General features: G+C 34.7%; 2 protein-coding genes across 4 annotated transcripts; one reads left to right on the top strand and one right to left on the bottom strand.

Annotated features, from left to right (window-relative positions):
* The first annotated feature begins 1,258 nt into the window (after positions 1-1,258).
* LOC128228677 (uncharacterized) lies at positions 1,259-4,912 on the top strand. The gene is made up of 4 exons (XM_052940124.1): positions 1,259-1,415; positions 2,580-2,715; positions 4,231-4,429; positions 4,649-4,912. Exons 2-4 carry the CDS (start codon positions 2,590-2,592, stop codon positions 4,675-4,677), a joined length of 354 nt encoding a protein of 117 aa, XP_052796084.1. The 5' UTR covers positions 1,259-1,415; positions 2,580-2,589; the 3' UTR covers positions 4,678-4,912.
* A 9,078-nt stretch (positions 4,913-13,990) lies between these two features.
* Positions 13,991-17,520, bottom strand: LOC128239437 (uncharacterized). 3 transcript variants are annotated; one of them, XM_052956072.1, is made up of 4 exons: positions 17,313-17,520; positions 15,967-16,105; positions 15,440-15,617; positions 13,991-15,086 (listed from the first exon to the last, which is right to left on the bottom strand). In XM_052956072.1, the coding sequence occupies exons 2-4, from the start codon at positions 16,102-16,104 to the stop codon at positions 14,548-14,550; spliced, it is 855 nt and encodes a 284-aa protein (XP_052812032.1). In that variant the 5' UTR covers position 16,105; positions 17,313-17,520; the 3' UTR covers positions 13,991-14,547. The 3 variants fall into 3 exon arrangements, 2 of the variants coding, with proteins under 2 accessions (XP_052812032.1, XP_052812039.1); XM_052956079.1 differs by lacking the exon at positions 15,967-16,105; XR_008261884.1 differs by lacking the exon at positions 15,967-16,105 and having other exon boundaries at positions 14,947-15,083; positions 15,388-15,617.
* Positions 17,521-26,071: the final 8,551 nt, after the last annotated feature.

Below are 26,071 nucleotides of genomic sequence, written 5' to 3'. Positions count from 1 at the left end.
CATCGCACGATTTTGAAAACTTAGAAAGACAAAAGCAACATTTAGAATGCAAAGCAGCATGCTTGTCTAAACGGATCAGACGATTGATGTTATTCCAATTCTCTACATGCTCGTTAAACCCTGCCTGATTTTTGGTTTATTTTTTATCAAAGCTGCAATTTCGCTGTCGTGATTAATTGGATTGAAGTTGACATTTACTTAACACACCAGGGTTTTGTGATTGGCAAACAAAGTAAATGATTGTCCATAAGTAAAATTCTAAATGTTTTAAAAAAATGTGCAGCAAAGCAATCTGCTAATAGCAAGCTAGACGACGAGGTATGTTTATTAGTCGGAAGATGGATATTTTGAATTGTTAATGCAAGAGTAAGAACAAATATTGTTTGTACTTTTTTCCCCGGAATGTTGCAATTTCTACCAGTGTTATTTTGATGAAATCTCATGATATGAGCTTTATACGAATATGTATGCCTTAAACGTATCTACCGAAAAAAATATATCATAACAAATATTTTTATATTTAGATGGATTCCAATGTAAAATGTCTCTTCTTCGATGTTCATTGAAGGTTACTTTTCAAACACAAAGGTGATGTAAACTCCACGCTTATGATAAGTGTGCCATTATAGCTAATTCCCGATTTCGACATTTACAATAATAGCAAGTCTGACATAAGTGTTTGATCGAAACATCAGATAGGAGTAGCAGGAGTGTTGCAGTTAAGAATTTCGGAGTAATAGCCATTTCTAACATTTGCTAAGCCGAAGCTTTTCAATTTTTACTATAGGTCATATTATATATACCTTTGTTCACTTTTTGTTGGAAATTAAAAAAAAAATATATAACATATACATGTATTTTGATAAATGATCATAATAAAAACAAGAACGTTACATTGTACCAAACTTTGAATGTAACGAGTTTTTGGCAAATACTGTTTAAACGATAGTCTCTTACAGTTATCTTTTTCAGATTTTAAGTGCATTCTAGGAAGGGTGAATCGTGGGCAAACTATTAACACTTTGATTATAAGTCAATGAGATTGCATGGGATGGTGGTCATAGCAACGTTAATTAAACTAATTTGAAACAGTTTGTCTAGTAATGGCTGCGTATTCAACGAAGATAGTCATACGAAAACAATGATGAGTCATAATGATTCCAACGAATAAGAAGAAGCTCTTGAACGTGGGGTGTGTGAAAGGTTCAAGACAACATATAAGCCTTAGACCGCAGACCGCAAAGAAGCATTGGTTTATTGGATACTGCTGACACGGCTGCACATGCAGGGACATGAAAACTCCTACAAGTGTGTAACTAGTGATGAATTTTCGGGATATCTTTAAAATCGTTTTATCAAGGAAAAATGGTGGATCAATGGTCGTTCAGCAATAGAAATGCAACTTCTTTCTAAAGGTGAGCAGATTTAAATAAATAAATGAATATAAATAAACAAATTATTTTAACTAAATAAATAAATAAATAAATAAATAAATAAATAAATAAATAAATAAATAAATAAATAAATAAATAAATAAAAAAATAAATAAATAAATTAATTAATTAATGGATTGATTAATGGACAGACGGACGGACGGACGGACGAACGAACGAACGAATGAATAAGTAAATTAATAAACAAACAAATAAACAAACAAACAAACAAACAAATAAACCAAAAAAAAAATAAAGATACAAAAGATTTGAAAAGTACGCATACATATTTTCTTTGCATTTCTGAACGCCTTATCGTTTCGATTTGATTTTTCTGGCGTTCTTTAACACCCACTTTGTTTTAATGTTAACACGAATGTTTGTATTACAAACTTATGATATTTTATAAAGTCAAAAATTAAACGATAAGCTTGAACGTTTGCTTTCGTACAAAACAGTAGACGAAAACAAAATGGTCGAACATAGCTTCGATGGTATCATCTATTTATTTGTTTTTCAATCAGTCTGACTTTGTAATACAAACTTCTTAGAAAATTCACTATTATAAACTTTAAAAACATCTTGGAGAATTATTTCACCGCAAGTCGGCGTTGGAACGACACTCCATATCACTTTGCTTGATGGGTTTGCTACGGGTTGCAAAGGGGTACTCCAAAAAAGGTAAACTATGAAGAAAGAAAACTACCAATATACTCCAAAAATAAGCATAAACGAAGCAGAAAATTATTGCTTCATTGTAAGATCGTAATATGTTTCCTGCGTGACTATACTACAATTTCGGCTTCGCCATTTGTGAAAAATTAAATACGATAATACACTGAATTCAACAAATATTCTTTATTTATTTTATTTGTGAATATGGGAATTAGTGAATTCAAATAAAGATTCAATAATAAACTAGAAAACAAAAATCGTTATAATTTTAATTTAATAATGTTCTAACTATCGTTATTTTTATCATCAATTAATTTGGAAATTATTGAATTTTCGAATTTTAAAACAGAAAATGTTTGACAATGATTAACAAATGAACCGGAATGTGTTTCTAATCAAAACACATTCTTCATCGTATATAAGAATCTAAATCTGAAGATTTGTGAAAAACTTTGTATATTTTTGTTTCAGAAAATTAACTATGGACCTTTTAATGTATATATTGGTCGTTCTGGCATATAACACGAATTCCGGTGTCTGCATTCGGACCGAAGATCCAAGAAAATATCGAGACTCAGAGTTACCAACTTCACGACAAAACCTTCAGGTAGCCTCAGTTTATTCCAATCCCTTACGGCGTATCATTAATCGACACTTCTAAGTATGTGTGTGTATAAGTAATACGTATATTGTTTTTCACTGCGCTTATTTCGTGTAAAGAATGTCATTTTGCTTTAATTTGTCCGTTGATTCTTGACCCTAAAAAACGGAGAATGGCGACATAAAATTTTCAAATATGTTAATAGAATACATTATCCTGTTAAAGATTTCAGAATAAAGAATAATCTTTCTCCCACCTCAGATCAGTAGATCGAAAAAGTTAACCATATTAGATATTCTTACCTTGCAAACGGGCAAAGGTAAAACAAGTACCCGTATGGAACTCCTTTATTACTGCCATCACATAATTACATCCCTTGTTGAAGACTGTCGTCTGTAGCATCGTGGAAACTTTGCCTTGTGGTAATATTAAGCATACAATTAATTATTTCTCGATTCAAATGGCACCATAAAAAAGTTTTCACACACCATTTCAGAAATAATTCTGCACTCTCCACAGAACTATTTAAATAACGATTTGACTATTAACATAGTCTGAATCAATGCGCGCATATCCATACGCATTTATTATCACTACCAACAAAAGAGTTCCAGCAAAAAAATACATTTTTACTTTATTTTGTTTAACTGAGGTGGGAGAAAAAGCATCTACCATAGCTTCTCGTGTAAGATAGGTTCATCCCAACGCTCGCGCAGGGTGTTTTGCGGAAACTCGGTAAACCTACGTTAGGGTCATGGTAGATACTTACAATCTTTCAAATTCGTCGATTTATTTTCTTTTACATTAAAATAATTTAAAAAATAAATAAATAATGTTTTTGATATGAAACGAATATTTAACATGGTACGGTTCGCATGATAACTTCCTACGCTTTACCAGATCAACATCCTTTTATTCTCTATTTGAATATATGCAAGTCTGTAAAATAATAAAACACTATTCTAAAAGATTGTCCGGTTATCGCAGCTCGCTTCTTACATCTGCGACACGGGTTCGATTCCCGCCCTGGGCGCATGTAAGTTTGGTTTGAGGTCACCATGCCGGACATGTTGGTTTTCTCAAGAAGCTCTGGTTGTCCCTACAACACAATACCACCTTTTCGCGTAACATCGTACCAACGAGAGTGATTAATGCAATCTTGTACTAGCTTGCTTCATATTCGTTGTAAAATATAAGTTTAAACAAAAAACATAAACTAAAATGTGAATTAGCTTAAGAAAACAAACAACAGTTGCCGATATTTTTTTTGCGGATCGCTTATTACTGAACTTTTGTTATGATCTATATTGTTTTGGAAGACGTAATGATAAGTGTTACTATTAATATTCAATTTCAAATGTCATAGAATAATATGCATTGTGACATGTCAATAATACATTGACATACTGAATACTAAATGGACAAAAAGAAGGAAACATCTCTCTTTTTTGGCAAATGTACAGTGTAGGCTGACGATTGTACAATTAGATCATCACAACTCTAAAGCGTTTACTCTCGTAGATACGGATGAAGGAGCTAATAAACTTGGCAATCATAAGAGCAGACTGCTATACTGATATACTGCGGCGTTTAGGGATCACGGATCCTCCACAGCGCACTATTTCTTCTCCACTACATAGATCCACCGAATCGCCACAAAGGTCTCATGGGATTCCTTTCAAGCCACTCGGCATCACACGAATTCTCTCAGGATCACCAGGTAAAATTTATTTTAACATATTTTTAAAAAGAAGACCTAGCATTGAACACGCAACCAAGATAGTAGTTACTTTAGGCTTCAGGCCTTGTCTCTTCAATGTTCATTGTTTTTAAAACAAGAACTGCATCAGCACTTTTGAACATACTATTCCTCATCCGTAGTCATTTATAACTCATGTCTGAGAATATCTTTTGATAGGAGAAATGTCTTCAATTTCAGACACCCAAGCAGACACTAACATGCTTTAAATTAAGCTTTCCGACATTCCATCCGATAATAGAACAGTTGTAGACATAGTCCATTTACTAGTGAGAGTCAAATACAAACAGAAAAGAAGACTAGAACGTTTGGAAAATTTGTCTGCAGAATCATCAAATGAGGTCAACAAAGATTCTTTAACGAAAAAGAGCAAACGGGAAAGACGTCGTAAACAATTCTTGCAAATCGAGTTAACTTTGTCCAATGTGACGGACGATGGACATAAAGGGACTGTGCCCACATCGGTGAAATCTCGCCTCAAGAAAACAAAGTCTCTCCAGATAACGTTACACCCATCCATTCTTGAAAGCGCACTCAATGCTGACGACCGCACACTGAAGTTGCATATCGATTGTAATGGATGTGGGAGTCAAGCTTCTCTGATTCTTCTACACAAACTCAAGAAGCTAATACCAACAAAACGCACAGGTGCACCAAGATCGTTACCAAAAAGACGTCCAGTCCTATTCATACAAACTCGTAAATAATGTGTATAGTTGACCTTAGTTACATTATTTTAGCATTATTTTTCATTTATCTAAGACAAATTTCATTTTATATGTAGCTGCAAACCATTATCAATGAAACCTTGTTAAGTAAACTAAAGTAACTGACATCAATGTACAGGAAAGCAAAAACTTCGCTTCATGAAAAATCGGTTATTTTAAAACGACACTCACCCAAAAGGCAGTGAGAAAGTGTGCATGGTAGAGGAAACGAATAATTCAAAAGATGTTGTCAAATTTCAATGTTTCTATATTCATGTTGGTATGTCCTCAACTATTCCTAAAATACTTCAACTATACAGGGATTGAAATTAATTGAGGGAGCAATCGTTACGATCTTGAATATCAAATATTGCGCTTCATTTTGCTATTTTGAACAGAGCATTCAGGATATCATAAATGCCACCGAAATGAATTCCGATCATTAAAATGATCTAAATGAGAATGCTATTCTGTCATTCCATGTCAGTCAATCTATTGTTATTTAATTTTCTAAGGTTTTCCGCATGAATCGAACCCGCTTCATTGTTTTATGCATGTTGATATATCTTGCATGAAATTAATGTGTAAGGTCACACTTTATTATTGTTTAAGTGTCATGAAAGAATAAAATAAAGCAAATTAAACATTGAAAAGGGTCACCCCACAATTAGTTGTATTTACCAAGTTTCAAGATTAATTCTATATCGACAAAGTTGATTTGGATGCAGCGATGCGTTGACCTGTGTTTGGTTTCTGTGTGTGTGTGTGTGTGTGTGTGTGTGTGTGTGTGTGTGTGTGTGTTGCATACATCTGACTAGTCTGCATTTAAGAAAAAACACATTCCTGTCGCATTGACGGGATTAAACTCATTCATAGCGCTAATGATACGTCACTTTCGTTTCGATATCGCTATTGGTTATCAACTTATTCCCATAACGGTTCCTAATTAAGAGCTTACCGTCCTATGTCCAAGATTATTTCTCTCTTTAATTCCCAATGACAGATATAATGTATAGATACATTTATTAAGATGGTCTGCAACATAATTGTGTTTTGAAATTGTACAATCCCTCGTGATCTACGTATTAAGTAATCTACGTAATTGTAACGTACTGTACAATGTTCGTAAATGTTAGTTCTTAATGATGTCAAGATATGATATGTTTCTGTTAAATAAACTAGTATCACATTTCAAAACAGTTTCGTGGTGTAATCTGTATGTTAATTACATCTCATTAGAATCAGTTTTCCGACCTTCAAGACTTAGTAAATTTTGAAACACTGTGTATCCCATTTCCAAAGACCTGATTCCGTCTCAATGACTTTCGGCATGAAGTAGTTTATATCTTTTGTAAGAATGGAACAAAATCCTTTTTCACCTTTATATCACCACTTCAGTTCCTAATGCAATATATGTAGTACACTGTTTAGCGATCAATGCTTACAAATCATTATTTCGGGATATTTTAAATAGTTCTGAATTGCTGTTTTTCTTTTTTCATTTCATTTTCATCGATTTTTAAAGAAGTAATCCAATTGAAGTTAATATCGTTGAAAATACATTGCGCAATTTCAATCACGTGAAGTTGCAGTTGTAAATTTTAACGCATTTAAACAAACTTACAGGGCAAACACATATCGATTTTTGTCTAAAATATTACAAGAATTATAAATATTTAATTATTATCTACATATAGAGTCAATGATTGGGACTGATTGGTTTTAAGTTGTGTATGATGTTGGATTGTTTGGAAGTAGAATGTTCGGTTTTATTGAAACGGTCCATTGACTTCAAGGAAAAATACACACTGTCAACGCCCCGTATCAGCAGCTTACAGCAGTATGAGTATAATTGAAACTGTTAATTGACCCCAATGATAAGTACAACCCTGTCAACGCCCCTAGTCAGCGGCTTACAGCAGTATCGGAATAAATAAAACTGGTAAATGTGAGGTAAAACATTTAGTTTCAAATAAACGAGTATTAAAACTCGACAAGTATAATTGATAAACGTTCTCAGTATGAACGCTTAACAGTAAAGTCATTACAGTTTTTTACAATTTAAAAAATGAAATCGACGGAAACTTGTTGCAACAAGATGCAAATACATTATTTGCACTCTTATGTCCTTGACACAGCCTGAATGAAAGATAAAAGCAAAAAACTCATGCATGCCATATCATGATGCCAGCAAAATGACAGTTCACGTCATCACATCTGTCTGTACAAAGAATGAACATTCCATAGGAAAATTGTGACTGTGAGTGTACTGGAGAACGGTGCGAGAAGGTGAAACGACAAACTGTCAAGTTTGCTATAACATTTCTATTGTTAAAAAAATTCACTTGATGTAAATCCTAACAAAATATATTGTGCTTCGATAGTGCAAGTATTACTTTTCCAGTTAGGGTTTTACGAAGCTTGGTTAAATCAAGGAGTAGGGAGTACGAAATTATTTTTACTGCTAGTTAAACAAAGATTGCAAGACAATTTTGTCCATAATCTAAATGCAACTATACATGAATCATCTAGGTCAATGTTTTACAGAACCATTTTTAGTTTTAAGTTTAGCGAGTACCTCAACCTAGTAAACATAGCAAAATACAGAAAAGCTCTATCTAGATTACGCTTGTCGTCACATAGGTTAGCTGTGGAAACCGGAAGGTGGCGTAGACCAGAAAGTTTACCATATCACGAACGCAAATGTATGAAATGCGGGGTATTGGAAGATGAATTTCATTTTGTTCTGCAATGCGAGTGTTATAAAGATATCAGAAAAAAAGTATAGACAACTACTTTTGGCGTAATCCAAGTTTCTTCAAGTTTATGCAATTGATAAATAGTGAAAATTCAGTCAAATTAAAAAAAATTGCCACATTTACATTTAAGGCTTTTGAAATAAGACGCCATTTAGTATATGACTGACGTGCTTTTACCTAATATGAATTGAATCGAACACATGTTGTCTCTCCCGACATGATTTTTTTCCTTCAAGTATATAAGTTTCATATTGCTATTTTGAATATATTATGTAAACTTACTATGCCAGATGACATCTTGCTGTACCAGTATATTATTATTATACTTTGTTGTTAATTCTATTATGCTATGGATCTTGTCATATTTGTTTGCATAATAAAGTCTTCTTCTTCTTCTTCTTCTATTAAAAAGAGTTGAAGCCGTTATTGAAATAGAAGCAGTATTAACAACAGTAGTAATGGTAGTAGCAATAATATAGGATTAATTAAAAATGTTCTAGAGTCAAGAGCAGTTCAATTATTTTTTAACGATGAAGAAACCTGATTTAATTTGTAATGTCCCTTTAAATGCAAATTAATTCAATGTTCACGGAGACAAAAATCACAAAATGAAGGAAGAAAATAAATTAAGTGTTAATGTTTTTCCTGACAATTAAAATCCGATGAAGTTTGAAGTAGTCTGGTTGGCAGAAACTGATCGTTTACAAATGTTATCTTACGTAACTAAATGTTAATCGTTAATAAATGCTTTTAGCTGCTATTTTGAATATTTGTAAACGCATTAACGTTAATAACTGAAACTGTACAAATGATATTAAATATGATATGCTATTTTATGTACCAGTTTACATTTCAGCGTCTGCTTTTTTCGTACGTGTTTGCAGAGGTATTTGATTTTCAAGGGAGATAACTGCGCAAGAGGTTGGCAAAATATATAATCCTGAATTAAACCTAGTGCTAGTGTGAACAAATGTTTGCATGCAGCTGTAAATTTTCATGCATTTGTTCTTAATCTCATAGTGAGATTACGAGATGTGTATATCACATGTTGGCGTGCTACCACCCTTGTATTTAAATAAGCAAATGAAGGAAACATTCAAAATGCCAACTTACATTGTTTTTACTCGAAGTTTTCAAATATAGAAATATTTTAGCTAAAGTTAGATTGTTCTCCCATAATTTAAATAATGAACGTGAGAAACATTATAATATTCATTGACAAGATGGGAAATGTACACTGTGCAATTTAAACGATATTGATGATGAATTTCATTTTGTTTTAGTTTGTTCAATGTATAATGATATAAGGCAGAATTATATATACTAGTTCTAGATATTATGTCAGAAATCGGAGTATGATAAAATATAAATCATTACTTTATTGTAATTATAAACCCTTTTAGTAAGTTTAGCTATTAAAATAAGAGACTTGAATATAAATATATTAACACTAAAGACATCCTCACATACAGTACTAAATTAGCTGTAGTTTTGCACGATATTGTATAACTTGAATTAATAAATAATATATTGCAAAATTATTCAATTGTTCTTCCATGCATGCAATATTCAATATTCAAAATGTATATTTGTTTTGCAAAATTATTCAATTGTTCTTCCATGCGTGCTATATTTAAAATGTACATTTGTTTTTGTGTTTGTAACGATGAGCTATATATGCTTAAGTTAAATAAAGATTATGTTCTGTTCTGTTCTGTAAGCTGGCGTCTGTCATTTGATTTGCTAATTTGTTCAAATATTGTTAAGGTTTGCTATACCAACCCATAAATGCTTTGTACACAACGATATCAATTGTTAGTTTTTATAAGTCCTAGTTGCCTAGTGCCGTCGGTTTTCTATTTTATGCAATATGAATTTCATCGAGTAAAACGATTATTAAATGTTTTCAGATGCATTTACGGGGAAACTTATTTTGGTCCAAAAACTGAGCGAGTCACTTTAATTTGAGCGGAATAATTTGATGAACGTTGTTAGTATATTGTATCTGTCTTTATTCTGACAGCGTTAATTTTGGATCGCAAGCTTGTTTATGATTTAACACATCAAAAGATCCCTGACGATAACGACAGCCATAGCTGCATAAGTGATTAATTGGTTTTAATAAGTGTGATATTCAAAAGTTCGCACAAAAACAATGACTAGTAAAGCGACCCAGGAACAGTTTACTACTAGACGTGTGCATGTTGTTTCATTTGCGTTACACTTCAATTCATCCTAACTCCGCGTTTTTGATTGCAATCATCCCGGTGTTTAAAACGTTAACAGTCACAGCGCTGCATTTCTGAAGCAGACTAACAATTATTGTATTGTTTTGTTTGTGATTTATATTACATCTTTGCTATTCTAATATTGTTTCTCGTATTTTGGTTCTAACAAAAAAGTATTTTAGGAGATATAGATTGGATATTTTTGCAGATTTCTGAATGGGCAACCATAACTACGTATTCAGATACCATCAGATAGTTTGTCAGATTATAAACAACATGACACGGTTAGTATTATGTAGCACTTAATCGAAATTTTAATGGAAATGTCAGACATGTTATCATTGAAACACGTTATCAGGAACTATCGATAATGGCACTTTGTTCTGAATACATCCACCTTGTTTTTCTAGTCTTGTCTTCCAATTAACTTTAAAGAAGAGACATACCGTTGATTGTATTTGAACTCATCATATCTAATATATCATACGAGTATTTCACACAAAAATGCGGATTGAAATCACAGCATTTCGAAAGAAAGAAAACGTCATGTTTCGTCTTACATAGTTTATTAATACTTAGTTTTTATTTGTTTTCAATTTTAATAGTGTCGTCCACTGAAAGGGGTCGTCCCAAATATGAATGCTATGTTATTAACGGATGCATTTAGGTTTGTTGAAAAAAGACTCCGACGTTTGCGTTTTCAAATAATTCTAAACTGCAATCCACGTGTATCACGACAGGGGAATTATTGTCGAAGCATTTGTGCAGAACTTTGAGTACCTGTTAAACTTTATATGCGTTTACAAAGAGAACTTTTGGCATTTTAACATAAAACAATAACAATAACAATAAACAACAATAAAACGAAGTATTTCAAGAAGTGATATATACTTAGACAATAATCAGATGGTTTATCTTGTTAAGAGTCATAAACTGTATGTTTTATCAGTTTGGGTTTAGTTCAAGGTTTGCATGTTTCACATTCTTAAAATATCGCGCGTGTCTGAAAAAGGCACAAAGTAGCTATACAGTCAGTTACACTCATATTTTGGAATTTCTGCATGCGTGGTAACAGCATTACTTACCAATTAAAGCTTCTTTTAAAATTATGTTGTCCTCAAATAATTTGTATTTTACGTAAGTTGTAATTATTCCTGACCGATGCGGCCGGATTGTTCGAAATATTTCACATTTCGACATTTTCAACATTCCACATTTGCAAAATCAGCAATGCTTAGGATTAATTGACTGTAGGTGTATATTCTTTCAAAGTTATAGGAACGATGTAGTCAATCGGATTACACTTTATAAATAACGGATCTACACTCTGCATGCAGTCATTTGTGTATGTCCATAATATTGACTTATATGGCGTTTCCATAGTCTACTGGAAACACACTTAAATGCCACATGAACAATATTCGATTCCTCGCCTCAAAACTAAATTTATTAATTGTTTTCCGTTAGGGACGTGTGACAGAGTTATATAATGGTGCACGTTTCAGAACCAGAGAAGCTCTAACGTACACCCCGCCACCTCCCAGAAACACCAACAACGATACTCCACACACCACACAACAGAAGTCAATTAAATACGTGTCTAAATCTATATCCAAGTATTGTTTCATTCTTACACTTGGATATTGTATACAGCTTGAAAAGCCAGTTTGTCAAAAGGAAACGATGTGCTAACTTTTATGGTAATTAATTAAATGTCTGTGGCGTCTTTGACTTCTTTGTCGTGTCGGACGGCACCAGCAGCATCGTACCCTTGAAAAACCGACAAAAACATAAGATACACAATAGTATTACTATGACGTGAGTTTTATGGTACGGGTTGAGTTTTGCCCTTCATAATATTTTTTCTTACTCCCAAATAAAATGAACAACAATTAATTCAATTGTATTAATTTACCGAAAATGCTGAATTAATATCAAAAATAATGTTTTATGTAGGATACCGTTTAACGAAAGGCGACGATAGATGATCACTGTAAATCTTTAAGGATCCATCAGTCATTTAATATTTGTGCAGTTCAGCTATTTGGTACACGGTTTAAATCTTTAATCAGTAATTAATAAATGCATTTTAATTAAATAGTTAAAGGTTTATCACTCAAAATTTATGTTTGTTATACATGTGTATGTATTGATTTTAAATACGAGTATCACTTTAAGTGTTTACGTTTCTTCCTTTAATATCCTCTTAATAATATACAACTGATCAAGCAAAGTCAGTACCAACATGTCTTTTGTTGAGCATAATGAACAAAAACAACACTCTAATCTCATATAAGTTCTGAACTATACAAATGTACCTAGGTAGTTTCAATAATCTAAATATCAAAAATGTTTTGATTTCTAAACGAAAATCATGTTTCGGTGCTTTTCCATTTGTTGTTCAACCATCTATCATTTTGTTTTGGTTTCATATCGTATTGCCAAAGGAACGATAATTTACCATCGCCCGACACTCTTTTAATGGAACTAACGACTGGGTGGTTTAACTTTCGCGCCAATATACCACATGACTACATTAAGGGTGGAGCAAGTGGGTCAAATAAGTTGGAACAACAAACAAGTTAGAGTTGCGCTCTCTCCATTTTGCTGTAAATTGCCAAAATGAACTCTTAGCATTTATACCAAGTTCGGGAGTTTCCGAAATTTCAAGATGGCATTTCAAGAGACACAGGAGTTGAATATGCATTAGTTAAATGTGTTACATGACTCCTTAAATTAGGATCACAATAAAATGCATCGGATCAAGCAACAACTTTGCATATTTGCATACATGTTTCCTTATATTATGATTTAATTATGGCAATTTGTAATACATTAACCAATTGTAGGGGATATATTTCGCTTGTGGTGATACTGTTTTAACAATTTGGGTAATTATGTTTGATAGTTGTATACCTGTATATAATTGGGGAAGATAATCATGAGTTTAATACCTATAGTTCATTGGTGTCCAGCTTGTTTCTTGTATCGAAATACACAGTGTTATTATAAGATATATTATATAAAAGTTTTATATGTTAGCCAAGTTTCAAACATGTATTTTTATAACTAAATTGTGATAAGATAATTTAGATGGTAAGACAGGTCTGGTGATCACTGAAATTTAATTTACTTATGGTGTAACATGGTTATTTATTAAATTAATAAATCATCGCACAGACAGTGAATTGAACGTAAAACTGTTGTTTTTGTTATCTTTTGATATGGCGTACGAGGTTCAATACAATGTACACCGTTCGCCTTACATAGTTTGGTAAATGAATAGTTATTTTTTATACGTGAACATGAGTACATAGAAAAAACGACACGACATATTATTCTATTCTTAAAGATGCACTCTTACTACCAAACAAAATGTACCACAACTAAAACAATTGTTTAAATATATTAAAAAGATGAATTAATCTCGTTAACAATTATTCTTATGAATGAGGCCGAGTAAGCTTGGAGAAATATGCAGAAAACACGATATTTCTACGTTATAAGTCGATAGTTGATCACAATAAATATTTTAACATTCACCAAATATTTACTATTTTTGCGTTTTCAGCTATTAAATACACGGTTAGAATTTTGTTCAGTATTAATCAGTAATTTATATTTTCCATTAAAGGAATTAGTTAAAGGTTTATCATCCAAAATTTATGTTTGTAATACATGTGTATGTATTGATTTTGAATAAGAGTGTCACTTTAAAACTTACCATTCACTTTCTCGATTAACTTTTTTCAATGATAATGTTTAAACTCTCACTGACGTTGACTGTTTCTAATTCTTTTAAATTTTATTTCTATACAATATAACTTTTAACAATATAACATCTTTATCTGGCAATAACACACCACTGTGATCAATAAAAGACCAGCATAACAGTTTCGTTCAAAACAAAGTAGTAATGCTTCATAAAAAAAACGTTGACAAATCTGAATATCATCACATATCCTTTGCATGAATATCAAAATAGTAACAGTAAATCATTTAAACATAAAGGTAATACAGTTATGCGACTGCATTCTTAAAATCATTATCCTGAATATAACGGTGTTTGCCTTATATTTTCAGTTGTGGCCAACAACTTTGAATATTTCATAAGGAACTGCAATTTTAAAAACTTAACCTAACCAAATACAATCTAGAAATCACCACCATTTTTACGTCCCTTTCAATTTATATATTTCTTAAATTGTTGACATTTCAATATGACCTTTCAGTATCGATGCTTTCAATTTGATTTCTGTCTTACAAGTTTTCGATTTAAAGGTCAAGTAAAATAAAGTTTCCGTTGGCAGCATGTTTTAAACCTTATAAATGAATTAAACGTAATGGAGATGAGCAAACTTTCTTCTACAATCAGACCATAATGGTCAACTAGGCACACTTTTATGAGTTTGTATGAATAAAACTGGACGTCGTTTGTGTAACAATCTTGCTGTGTGATTGCCTTTTGCCCGTTTTCGCTTTTTGTGTTTGTGTAGAAGAATCAGGGAAGCTCGACGCCCGCACCCGCCGCAGACAATATGCAACTTTAGTGTTTGGCTGTCAGAAATAAGTGCGTTTACAAGAATTGACGGGTGTAACGTTAACTGGAGGGTCTTTGTCTTTTTGAGGCGAGATTTCACCGATGTGAGTACAGTCCCTTGTTTTCCATCGTGCGTCACATTGGAAACCGTAAGCTTGATTTCCAAAAATCGCCTTCGACGTCTGTCCTTTTTTCTCTTCTTTGTCAAATCAATGTTGCTTTTATCCGATGATTTGACCGACTGAAAATCCAAACGGTTTTGATTTCTTTTCTTCTTGTATTTGAGTCTCACGATTAAATTTACCTTGTCTATAACCGTTTGATTATCGGACAAAATGCCGGATAGCTCAAACTGAATGGTGTGAGTGTCTGCGGCCGTAGCTGAGAATAAAGAAAATCAGAGTAAATTGTTCGATTGTAACAATGAGTGACATTTATTATTTGATACTGATAAAATTCAGAATTCCAAAACGTACTATTCGAAGTGACATTTAAATCACCGTCCGTATCAGTCAACCGTTTTATTTTATTACTTTATAAGCCACTGTTGCTTTTAGGGCGACTATCCTACTAAATGGATAACTAATTAGCCGTCAACAAAACATTTTACATGCATATATCCAGATTCTGTGTTTACAAAAATGATATCGTGACTAAATGATATGGTTTCCTGCTACATACATACCTTTCATTAAAATATCATTCAAACGTTGCATATTATATGTAGTTTATATCTGGTACTTCTGAGAGAATTCTGGTGATATCGCATGATCTTAAAGCCATCACCTTTGACCTTTGTGGGGGTTTGGTGGTGAGAGGAGGAGCAGTTGGACGCATTGGAGGATCCATGATCCCTAAGCGCCTCAGTATGTCGGCTTTTATAATGGCTAAGTTGCGAAGCTCTTTCATCTGTATCTAAAAGAAACCCAAATAAGCATTAAATTGAGATGAATTGTTAGTAGGCAAGGAAGTGTTTTTAGGTGATCACACTTAGCTGGTCCCAGTTTCGAGGCCAACCAAAACTTACTTTATGATGATATTAAATTGTAAACTGTTATATAACTAGCTGTTGCTATCATTATTTTGTCCAAATAGACCATAGTTTTTAGAATAGCACTTAGTCTTAATCATTAGATACTGAATCAAAATTTTATAACATTTTGTGTGAACCGGTCGATAAAACACATCGGCAACTGTTTATTTTTAAAGCACATTTTCAATTTCACTTGATCCAATCTGAAGCAATCGGATAAAACTATGCTACCTGAAAGTTTTGGTGCGATGTCGGTACCTCTGAGTTTTGATATATGCGTGGGGCTTCGTGCTGAATACAGAGACTCGAGTAAGAATTATAGGCCAAAACGACCAAAATATACATGAAACGGTCCAAGCGAATTAACATTCTGAAAATACAAATGTAGTTGTTAATCATTTTACTTGAAAACGCCTTTCAGTTTTTTTATTTATCTCGCCCAGAAATATCAGTTAATATCGGTTAGGATAACATTTAAAACCGCAAGAACTTCCGCATTCATTGTAAAAATATCTCAATTGATGATCCCTTTGAAATTTCAAGAATTCGAGTAATCAACGGTATTTGAAACAAGCGATTTAGCAGTAATAGATCATCGGATCCAGTTTAAACAGAATTCCCGAAGGAATTAATGTTCTCCTCTTCGTTCAAATATTTACAGCACAGGTTTGACATAAATTCTTAGTACCTGTTGAACGTCTGTATCAATTGTCGATACGCATGCTATAATAATGTTACACCATATGGCCTTGTCAGATATGTTTGGTATTTTCAGGATTATTTAATCTTGCATACTAACGAAAATGAGAGTTATATTTTCACAGGAAAACGCCTGCGTAACAAACAAATATGTATGCTATTGAATGTGCAGCTATTAAACAGAGAGTGCTTAATGACTTCACCTATTAATTTACTAGAACAGATAAACCCTGGTTTAATAAGACATGTTTGTTGATTAATTAATTTTATTAATTAATTAATTAATTAATCCATCCATCCATCCATCCATCCATCCATCCATCCATCCATCCATCCATCCATCCATCCATCCATCCATCCATTCATTCATTCATTCATTCATTCATTCATTCATTCATTCATTCATTCATTCATTCATTCATTCATTCATGCATTCATTCATTCATTCATTCATTCATTCATTCATTCATTCATTCATTCATTCATTCATTCATTCATTCATTCATTCATTCATTCATTCATTCATTCATTCATTCATTCATTCATTGTCAGTCAGTCATTCATTCAGTCATTCATTCAGTTCTACATTTATTAAATTTTTTAATATTTTTTCCTTACCTTTTTTATATATATATTTTATTAATGTTATAAATAATTAAAAGTTTATTCCTTTATTTTTTGTTTATTTGCACTTACTTTAGCAAGTGTGATCTTTAATTTTTATAATCGGATCGCTTTGATTACGCCTAAATAGAATATATATCTTTGTGATATAAAAACTATTGTTATGTATTTGTCTACTAAATTGTTTGTATCAGAAGCACGTTTTGTTCTTTAAAGCATTTTTATAAATAGTTCATTGTTATGAATGTGCTAACCTCTGAATTAATGTTGAAATTCTGTTACGCAACAATCTATGATCCAACCGTATTTTATCTCCGATATAATAATTCACTGGCTTCACGGCAATCCAACACTAGTTACACTCTTCTCGGTCTTTTCCATGTCCCCGCATGTTCAATGGAAGCATAATCACATAAGCAAATGCTTCCGTGAAGCCTAAAGCCTTTCAGACATCCCAATGATGTTGAGGCGCGACTTCCAATACGTTGGAAACATTCCGCCTTCATAGTATTCGTCTTTGTTTCCCCTCCTCCGATAATCTGCCATGATAATAATACGGTTCAAGAAAAATGTAAAATTGCTCTTACATAGTCTATTCAATAATCTTTAAAAATAGAGGTATTCATCGCTTGCCCTGCAGATAGTTCAAATTTTATAAGGTCCCTATATCATTAAATGTCGTTTGTTCCGAAAAAATAACCCGTTTTTTATAAACATACTAAATGTAAACGTGAAAGAAATTGCATTGTATTGTGTTGTCCTTTGAATTAAAGAATACTTTTATTCTACATGTTCAAGATAGTGATACATTACATAAAGTGCTAAACAAATTTAATTCCGTATAAATATTTTTTTTTTTTTTAAAAAACACCTTTTTGGAGTAAATACATCAAAGTGAGGTTCACAAGGGTCTCGGTTATATTTACAGGAATAGTAGTTGCAACAGTACAGTAATAACGCTTCCTGGCACCGGTTAAGGCGGAATTCAATGTTCATGAATGATTTAGTCATGTTAAATATTTCAAACGATAAGACAATATCGAACTACACTGTGGACGGAGATGCTTAAGCTGTTGGCTGAACGTATTTGCCTTGACGAAATAGATGTTTGACCATTTAGTCCATATAGTTGCTAATAAGACTATGCGGTAACCCCAACATTTCTTGATGAATATATTTCAAAGCATATGGTATATGTCTTTGTTGTATGTTGACGTTGTATTTACTTATGTAGTGTAACGTATACCTTCCCTCAGTATCATCGTCAATATTTTAAAGACCTGACGTTATAATCCAAGTTATGTGTTGCCCCACTTGCGTCGTGGTCTTCATTTATATTTCGGCAAATGGCATGTACTGTGAAAATTAGTTGTTGTGTTTTTTTTTCATTGAAATCATGAACGATGATAAGAGATGCACTGTCAACACCTCAAGGAGCAACCAATTCAAGTACAATTTACACCGGTATGGCAATACAAAGAGGGGCAATATTGCACTATCATAAATAGTACGTCACTCACGATTACGGCAAAAAGAGGTGGGAAAAGGAACGTATTTGTGTAAACACCTGCTGTAAGTCACAAAATCTATCATGTTACCCATTATATTTCGGGGAAATTGGAAGTGATTACTCACTGGCACAGGTTACATCACTGCCACATGCCTTTTTCCTACTTATTATCATATGACAGTGACTGCTCCCATCTTTATAGGTTTTGAAGCGAAATGGTTTGTGATTTCAAAAATGGCTGAACATGCTTGATATATTTGAATTACATTTTAACAATATCATTGCATTGTTCGTGCTTGTATATCGTTGTGTTTTCCTAAATGTGTTAAATGATTATTACAAAAGAGGAACTTTTTCCCCATATACTGTGTTGGGGGGAGGGGGCGTGAAACAGTAGAATTCAATGTTATCTCGAGAGCCAACTGATCAATAAAGATGTTTCAGAAATTAAAAAGAACTATTTCTGAAAGTGATTTGGTTTCCAAACCACCCCAAATTCCACATCAGGTTAATTATTCTTTTCAGATAGCATATCTAATTGGAGCAAGGTAAAACAGAACAATTGCTATTTCTGATATACGTTTCTGTTGACATCTCCAAATAGAATCCAGTATTTGCTAAATTGTGTTTAGGTTCAATTGAAATATTCATTTACCAATATTGCAACAAAGTCTGTTCTTTGCATGTTGCCAAACAAAGATTCGCCCATTTATAAAAAAAACATAACATTTTGAATCGGGAATTATCGAGCAAGGCGTTTTGATCGAAAATACTAATGAATCGGGAAATATCGAGCAAGGCGTTTTGATCCAAAATACTAAGTTGATATCGTTTCATAGAAAACATTGATTAGTAGATCATCGCATACACATACGTTTATAGGAATCTACCTCAGTTTAACGTTTGTATTTGCCATAATTGTAGGAGGATATTTTTATTTCAGTTTTTTTATGTCGTTTAATTTGAAACCATTCGTCATATGCTAGTTTGTTATTTTGTGTACTTTATCTTATCGCACTGTGTGTCTCATTTGATCAGTGTGTAGTTAAAAAGCGCACAGTCAAGTGGTTGGATTGTAATTTATTGTACTATTTATGAAACCAAAATGTATACAAACAAAGAAAACAAGATTATGATGTTTTTATTTTACATGTTTCATGACAATTTAAATTTTGTAATGCCGTTTATTTTACGACATGAGAAATACCACAAATTAACTAGACATATATTTATTCACATTTTCCATAAAACAATTAATTGATTAGAAATATATATTTTATAGACATCATACAAAAATACTGTAATGTTCATAATACTGGCATGGCACATTCTATTACAAACATATTATGTTTGTATTGCACATAAAAATAGTAAATCGATACAAAGGAAAAAATCATAGAAACTATAATGTGGAGATATTTGATCACAATGTTACTCTGCTAGGTTATGCCATAGTCAGAGAATAGGAGGAAAACCCCAAAGCGGCACGCCAACGACATGTGTTAACCAAATAAAACTAATGCCTAATGCTGTGGTTACGATAAAGTTTTGCGTAAATATATCCTTTATCCATATCCTTCCCAATTTCCGCAAACTTCAAATTCCGCAAATTCCTAATAGCCAAAAATTAGGGGATACACGGGAGAAACCTAGTGTTAAACTATTCGGGCTTAACCCTGGCCCCTAATTACATTCCAATTTTTGCAATTGTAACCAACAGCATTTAATGGATATATTTCGCCAATAACCTGCACGATCCATCCTCCCAACCCAGGTTCAACTCCATGGTCAAAGGAGATAAATCCTTAAATAAATTACTAGAATGATTGATCTTGCTAGGTTTATCCATAGTTTAGACCATCATATGAATGGCAACACAAGTCAGAAGCATGCCGCCTAGAATTTTCCGCCACAGCAAATTTGTGTGAGCACTTCTAAACAAATTTGTCCCCCAAAATTCTAATCTAAATTTCAACATATTTGACTGCAGAAGGATCATTGAGGAACTTGATTAAAGCTGCCTGCAATGTGACAAGATACATCCGACAACCAACTTGGGACAGGTGGACACCGTCACAAGAGTAGAAACCAGGCGTTCTGCGATCAATATTTGAGACAACTATCCGACCACTATGACTGCAACAAACAGCCTGTTGATCCAAACGATTTGCACGTTTTCTCTTTAAATCCATTGGTTTCGCAGATGCATCATCCACCCCCCTCCAATGCAACATTGGGAGGATATCAAACCAAGCTAATAATGCAGTAGGGAAAACGCTACGTATATACTTTAAATCTGAAAAGACATGCGCTTTGAATTCACCTAGCTCCATAGATGACAGATTATTGCCGCCCAAATTGATCACAATAATGCGCGGTGCCTTGCTTGACATGGTCTTCAGTTGAAATTTTGGCAACAAATCTTTCCATCGCATCACAGGGGACCCCAGCCACTGTATATTAAAGCTATCGACCTTCAGACAGCGTCCACCTGACCCATTATGGGCCTGACCCGCGCAAGCCACCAGTGAGTCGCCAATTATCCATATATCTGTAAGAACATCATTTAATTAGGTAAGTTCTCTGTACGGATATATGTTTTATAAGAGTCGGAAGTCCACCTCCCCATCCGTTTTATCTCACTATCGGGAACACCATCCAACGCTAACTGTGTGGCTCGACCAATGCGGAAACTATGCGATTTGTAATTAGCATAGGATAAATGCACTTTCGTGATGGTTTTGGTGAGGACCCCTGAGAATTGAGCCCTAGTTAGTGGCCGCCCGTTCTGATGGAGGAACAAGAAACCATCACCACATGGTCCTACCAAAATATATAATCCAGCATCAACTTTACTGGACAAAGGTTGGCCCTCTCCTTCGGGATCCTCTTGGTCATAGGTGTCCTGCTAGTTTTGCATGCCCTGACCGTAACCAATAAGGCTCTGTTGTCGCCTTCAAATAAAAGATCGCTCCTGCGAAGTGGATCTGGTGACGTACCCGATAACGCCAGCTCGCTTACTCTAAATAAACCAAAATAAGCCAAGACATACGCTGCCCTAAATAAGGTTGTCTCAAAATGCGAATAACAAACACTGCCCAAAGCGGTGTGTATCTTCGACAATATGGACTGCGTGATTGGGCCCCTGGTGTCGGGCCTTTTGCATGACCGACGACAACCCTCTAACATCTTCCTAACTACAAATGCGCTACATGGGTCTGCCCAACCATGTAACTTATGATAAAAACTAAGACCGGCAAGATATACAGAAATTGTCGAAGAGGCATAATGTTGCTCAAAACATCTGGCTGAAAAGAACTATATGATTAGTAGGTCGTGTTGCATGAAATACTAGCAGCTATTAATTGTGTTGCTGTGTGGTGAATATGCACCATATTTGAGCTGGGACCGGCTCTGGTTCTGGATTGGCCCTTGGAGCCAACTCTTTGAACCGCCTGATCTGTAAACGAGATAAAGAGTCACATAATAAGTTTTTGTACCAGGGAGATGCGCAGCTCTGATCACGATATTATGTGCCAAACACTCAAGTGTAATACTTCTTAAAACCACCATTACATGAACATTTTTGGAGGTCATAGTGTTTATGACCGCCACAACAGATTATCACAATTGAATTGAATTTTCTTGCTTTGCAGCTGGGCACCCCATAACCTAATGGCCACCAGCATTGGGAATATTTCTAAAAGCGTAATGTCTTTTGTTAACTCCTTCTCATCCCAACTATCAGGCCACGCATCATAGCACCAGTTGCCCTTAAAATACACACCAAAGCCCAAGCCTTTGCCACCTGCACTGTCCGTGAAAAGTTCAACGTCTGCATTACAGCACCAAAAACGATCATGAAACATAAAAATTCCGTGATACTTGCTGAAGAAAATCAACCACATTTCCAGATCGGCCTTGATTGCTCTTGTAACCCGGAGATGATGATGCGGCTTTGACAATCCACATATGGAATTGATGAGCCTACGGCAAAAAGGACGACCTGGAAGAATTGCTCTACAGGCGAAATTCAAAGCAGCAATGAGCGACTGCATTTCCCGCAACTTTACCCTCGATTTTGCTACAACAGATTCTAATTTTTTAACAATGTCCTTTATTTTCTCCAGAGGCATGCGTACAACAAGTTCGTCTGAATCAAGCTCTAAACCCAGAAAACAAAGAACAGTTACTGGACCCTCTGTGTTCTCGTCTGCCAATGGTACCCCCAAATTTGCCATACACTTAACAAATACAGACATCAGATGCTGACATTCGGTAGTATCACATCTGCCCCCACCCAGAAAATCTTCAAGGTAATGTAATAAATTCTCACTCGATGCTTTTCTACGCACACAAAATTCTAAAAAAATTGGCAAATATTTCAAAGGTACTGCAAGAAATGCTACAACCGAATGGCAGGCATTTATCAAAATAAATTTTACCCCCAAAATGGAACCCAAGCAAATCAAAGTCATTTGGATGAACCGGCAAAAGTCTGAATGCACTCTTAATATCCATTTTGAAAAGCATTGCCCCTTGTCCCAGATCTTGTATCATTTCAACGGCCTTGTCAAAATTTGTGTACTGGACCGAGCAAAGGGCTGGGTCAATAAAATCGTTAACAGAATTACCAACTGGATAAGACAGATGGTGACAACCGAAGATTCGAAATTGGACTTGAAACAAATGGGCCTGCTACACGACCTGCAGCAACTTCTTTCGCATTTTTTTCTAAAATTATGCCCCGATTCAAGTTTGCAGACTTAAGGTTAGTTGCAAATGAGGATTGCCTAGGACCGCTGTAATACAAAGGAAAACCAAATGTAAAACCATCAAGTATGACTTTAGCCTGATCGCTTGGATAACCATGCAGTTCGATTTGTAATTGTTGTATGTGAATTGGGGAGGGCGCTTAGGACAAAATACCTGGAATATACGCATGATTACTACTGACGATTGTAAGACCCTCGCTGGCCATACACTTGTCCAAAGGTTCTCCTGCCTTGCTGGCCCCTAATCCTGTATTTGGAACGAAAATTATTACTGTTCATGTTTCCCATCTGGTCAAAATTATCTGGACTGGCACCAGTGGTACTGATGGCGAGAGAACAACCTGACTTGCCATGACGTGGCGACATGCATATAGAACATTTGTGCGCAAATCTACAGGGATTCCCCCAGAGTACCCCCTGTTGAAATCAAGGCAAGAAGGCATTTTAGCATTGCCCAAAGAAGGATTAGATGGTTGTCTATATGTTTGCAGGGGCTGAGGCATTGACATGATCCTCAGCCACAAATCAGGGTTTATCTTATCCCATGGCTGTGGAAACATAGCCTGCCGCAGACGGAACTGATCATCAAAGGTACGCCATGCAAAGCCTGCCTGGCGTGCAGCACATTCCCTTATAGTGTTCATGTACCCCAATAATTCCCGTGCTTTATTTAAAGGCGTCTGTCCACTTTTCTATGCTGGTCACTTTGTCTGTGCATGACCGCGCTTTGGACTCCAGGACCCCCTGCTCATTCAACCGAATAACACCGCCCTCATTGTACATAGCTGTGAGCTCAATTGAGCCCTTTAACAGAACAGCAAGATTAACGTATTCATTATTCCAGATCTTATCACAAATCTGGACAGGTATATGTGCAGAAAGTCCATCCCCACCGCACCTTAACAGTTCTGGCAGAGCACCAAATGGCTCAAATGTATTAGCCCTAAAATCTTTCTCAAAATCAATAAGGACCAATACTATCACCTTCGGCCTCCGTTTCCGCTTCGTCCGCGTCCGGTACCAAACGCACCACCTCCGCCACCTCGCCTTCCTTCGTCGGCGGTACCGCTCTTGTCTTTGTTTTCTTTGGAGCGGGCTCGGTGTTAGATTTAACCCGTTTCCGGCCTTTACCCCTGCCTGGCATTATGAAAAGCTTGCAAAACTAATTTGAAAACTATATTAAATTTAGATGATAGCCGATTGTTGAAGATTATTAAAGATTAAATTGGATTAAAAAACCTTTTTTGCGAGATAACGAAAGTAAATCTAGGAAATTTTGAAACCGGAAGTGAAAGGGAGAGAACTCGTAACTGCATTCGCAACCCAATGGTTCGAACCAACCGGTTCGCCCCGAAAATAAACGCGATTACGGTACACGACATAATCGATATTACTGTCGTAGGCAGAATCTGATCGTCAAGCGGGTAACAGTCTTTGCCAAATACGAAGCGCTTCAATGTCAAATGGTACTTTTTACTCCAAATTAATCTTGACAAAAGAACAAATCTAGTTACACTGAATTACTTTTGCAGGCCAATGTACCGGCTTATCTTTCATGTTGCGTTCAAATCAAATAATTGGCATTTCGACTTTAAACGAACACTCAGGCAGGATACCAAGAACTCTCTTTTTCCATGTGATGGGTTTGTTTCTTTCCAATAATTCGTAATAGTGCTATGATGATCGTTGCATTGTAAGTCATTAATAAGAATTTAATAACATTTTGGATTTATAAGATCGCAATTTAATGGTAATTCATACATCATCCAAATGAACGCGTCCGTATTAGAGGTTTAGTAACCCTTACGATGGAGTTGGCAGGCAACTTTGGGAACCTTTTTTTAAACGAATTGATCGTGTGACAACGTTTCTTTGTTCTCTGCTACCATCGATTATATCTTAAGGCCAGATAGAGAATGAAATCTGTACCCTTATTGTCATAGGAAACTGTGAATTGAAAATGTTCTCCTTTCCCGATAGACTATTGCCCAGTCTAAGTTAGTCAAGTACATGAGTTTGTTTCAGTGAATCCGTCACAAGGTATTCTACTTCTTCCTTGACAAAATGTTGATAAGCATTGGCCTACCTATAGACTTAATCTACACAGTCCACGGGATGGCCATTTTTTCGACGAAATGTTTCCCCAGCCGATGTTATTCTAATCTCAAAACGAGCAAAAAAGATAAGTGCTCTTGGAAAGATCTTTAACCGTGACACTTTCTTTGTTATGTATTTGAGTCTGACCTTATTTCAGACTTAAACCATTTGAAAGGGTTATTCAGCGGAATTTACTCCGTTGCAAGAGGGTAGTTAGTGGTGCGCAAATAAACGAAACTTAGTATTCGGTATGCAGACAATCAAAGTCGTTTACTAGTATTTGTTAAACCACTGCAGGGGAGAAAATGATGGAGTAATCGGACATCAATGGGAGAATGGGTTGTGGTTACAATCTCATCATTATCATTCCGCCCTTCATCACATGACAGTCTGGTCTCTTAATAATGATATTGTTCCTTTCTGTTACAAAAATAAGCATTTCACAGGAAATTGTTACTGTAGGTGTACATCCATTTAAGAAAGAATGTGCACTTCTGACAATTGCAAGAATAATAAACAAATCAGAAATAGATCAAGTCGCCAAGAACAAATTGTAAAAGTATTTCTCACTTGTGTCGGGTAAACATAATTATTCAAGGTTGTCTCCAATAGTGTAAGACAATTATGATAC

Source organism: Mya arenaria, chromosome 1 (assembly GCF_026914265.1).
Source record: "Mya arenaria isolate MELC-2E11 chromosome 1, ASM2691426v1".
Taxonomy (NCBI): Eukaryota; Metazoa; Mollusca; class Bivalvia; order Myida; family Myidae; genus Mya; species Mya arenaria.
The sequence above is the reverse complement of the archived record's forward strand: the minus strand, read 5'-3'. Positions and strand labels throughout refer to the sequence as shown.

Excerpts from the sequence above, each read along its gene's own strand:
- LOC128228677 (XM_052940124.1), top strand. The coding sequence starts at position 2,590 with ATGGACCTTTTAATGTATATATTGGTCGTTCTGGCATATAACACGAAT. Across the intron at positions 2,716-4,230 it reads CTTCACGACAAAACCTTCAG|ATACGGATGAAGGAGCTAAT; the intron begins GTAGCCTCAGTT and ends TTACTCTCGTAG. Across the intron at positions 4,430-4,648 it reads AATTCTCTCAGGATCACCAG|ACACCCAAGCAGACACTAAC; the intron begins GTAAAATTTATT and ends CTTCAATTTCAG.
- LOC128239437 (XM_052956072.1), bottom strand. The coding sequence starts at position 16,104 with ATGTTAATTCGCTTGGACCGTTTCATGTATATTTTGGTCGTTTTGGCC. Across the intron at positions 15,618-15,966 it reads CATCGCACCAAAACTTTCAG|ATACAGATGAAAGAGCTTCG; the intron begins GTAGCATAGTTT and ends GGTTTCTTTTAG. Across the intron at positions 15,087-15,439 it reads CAGAATTCTCTCAGAAGTAC|CAGCTACGGCCGCAGACACT; the intron begins CAGATATAAACT and ends TTTCTTTATTCT.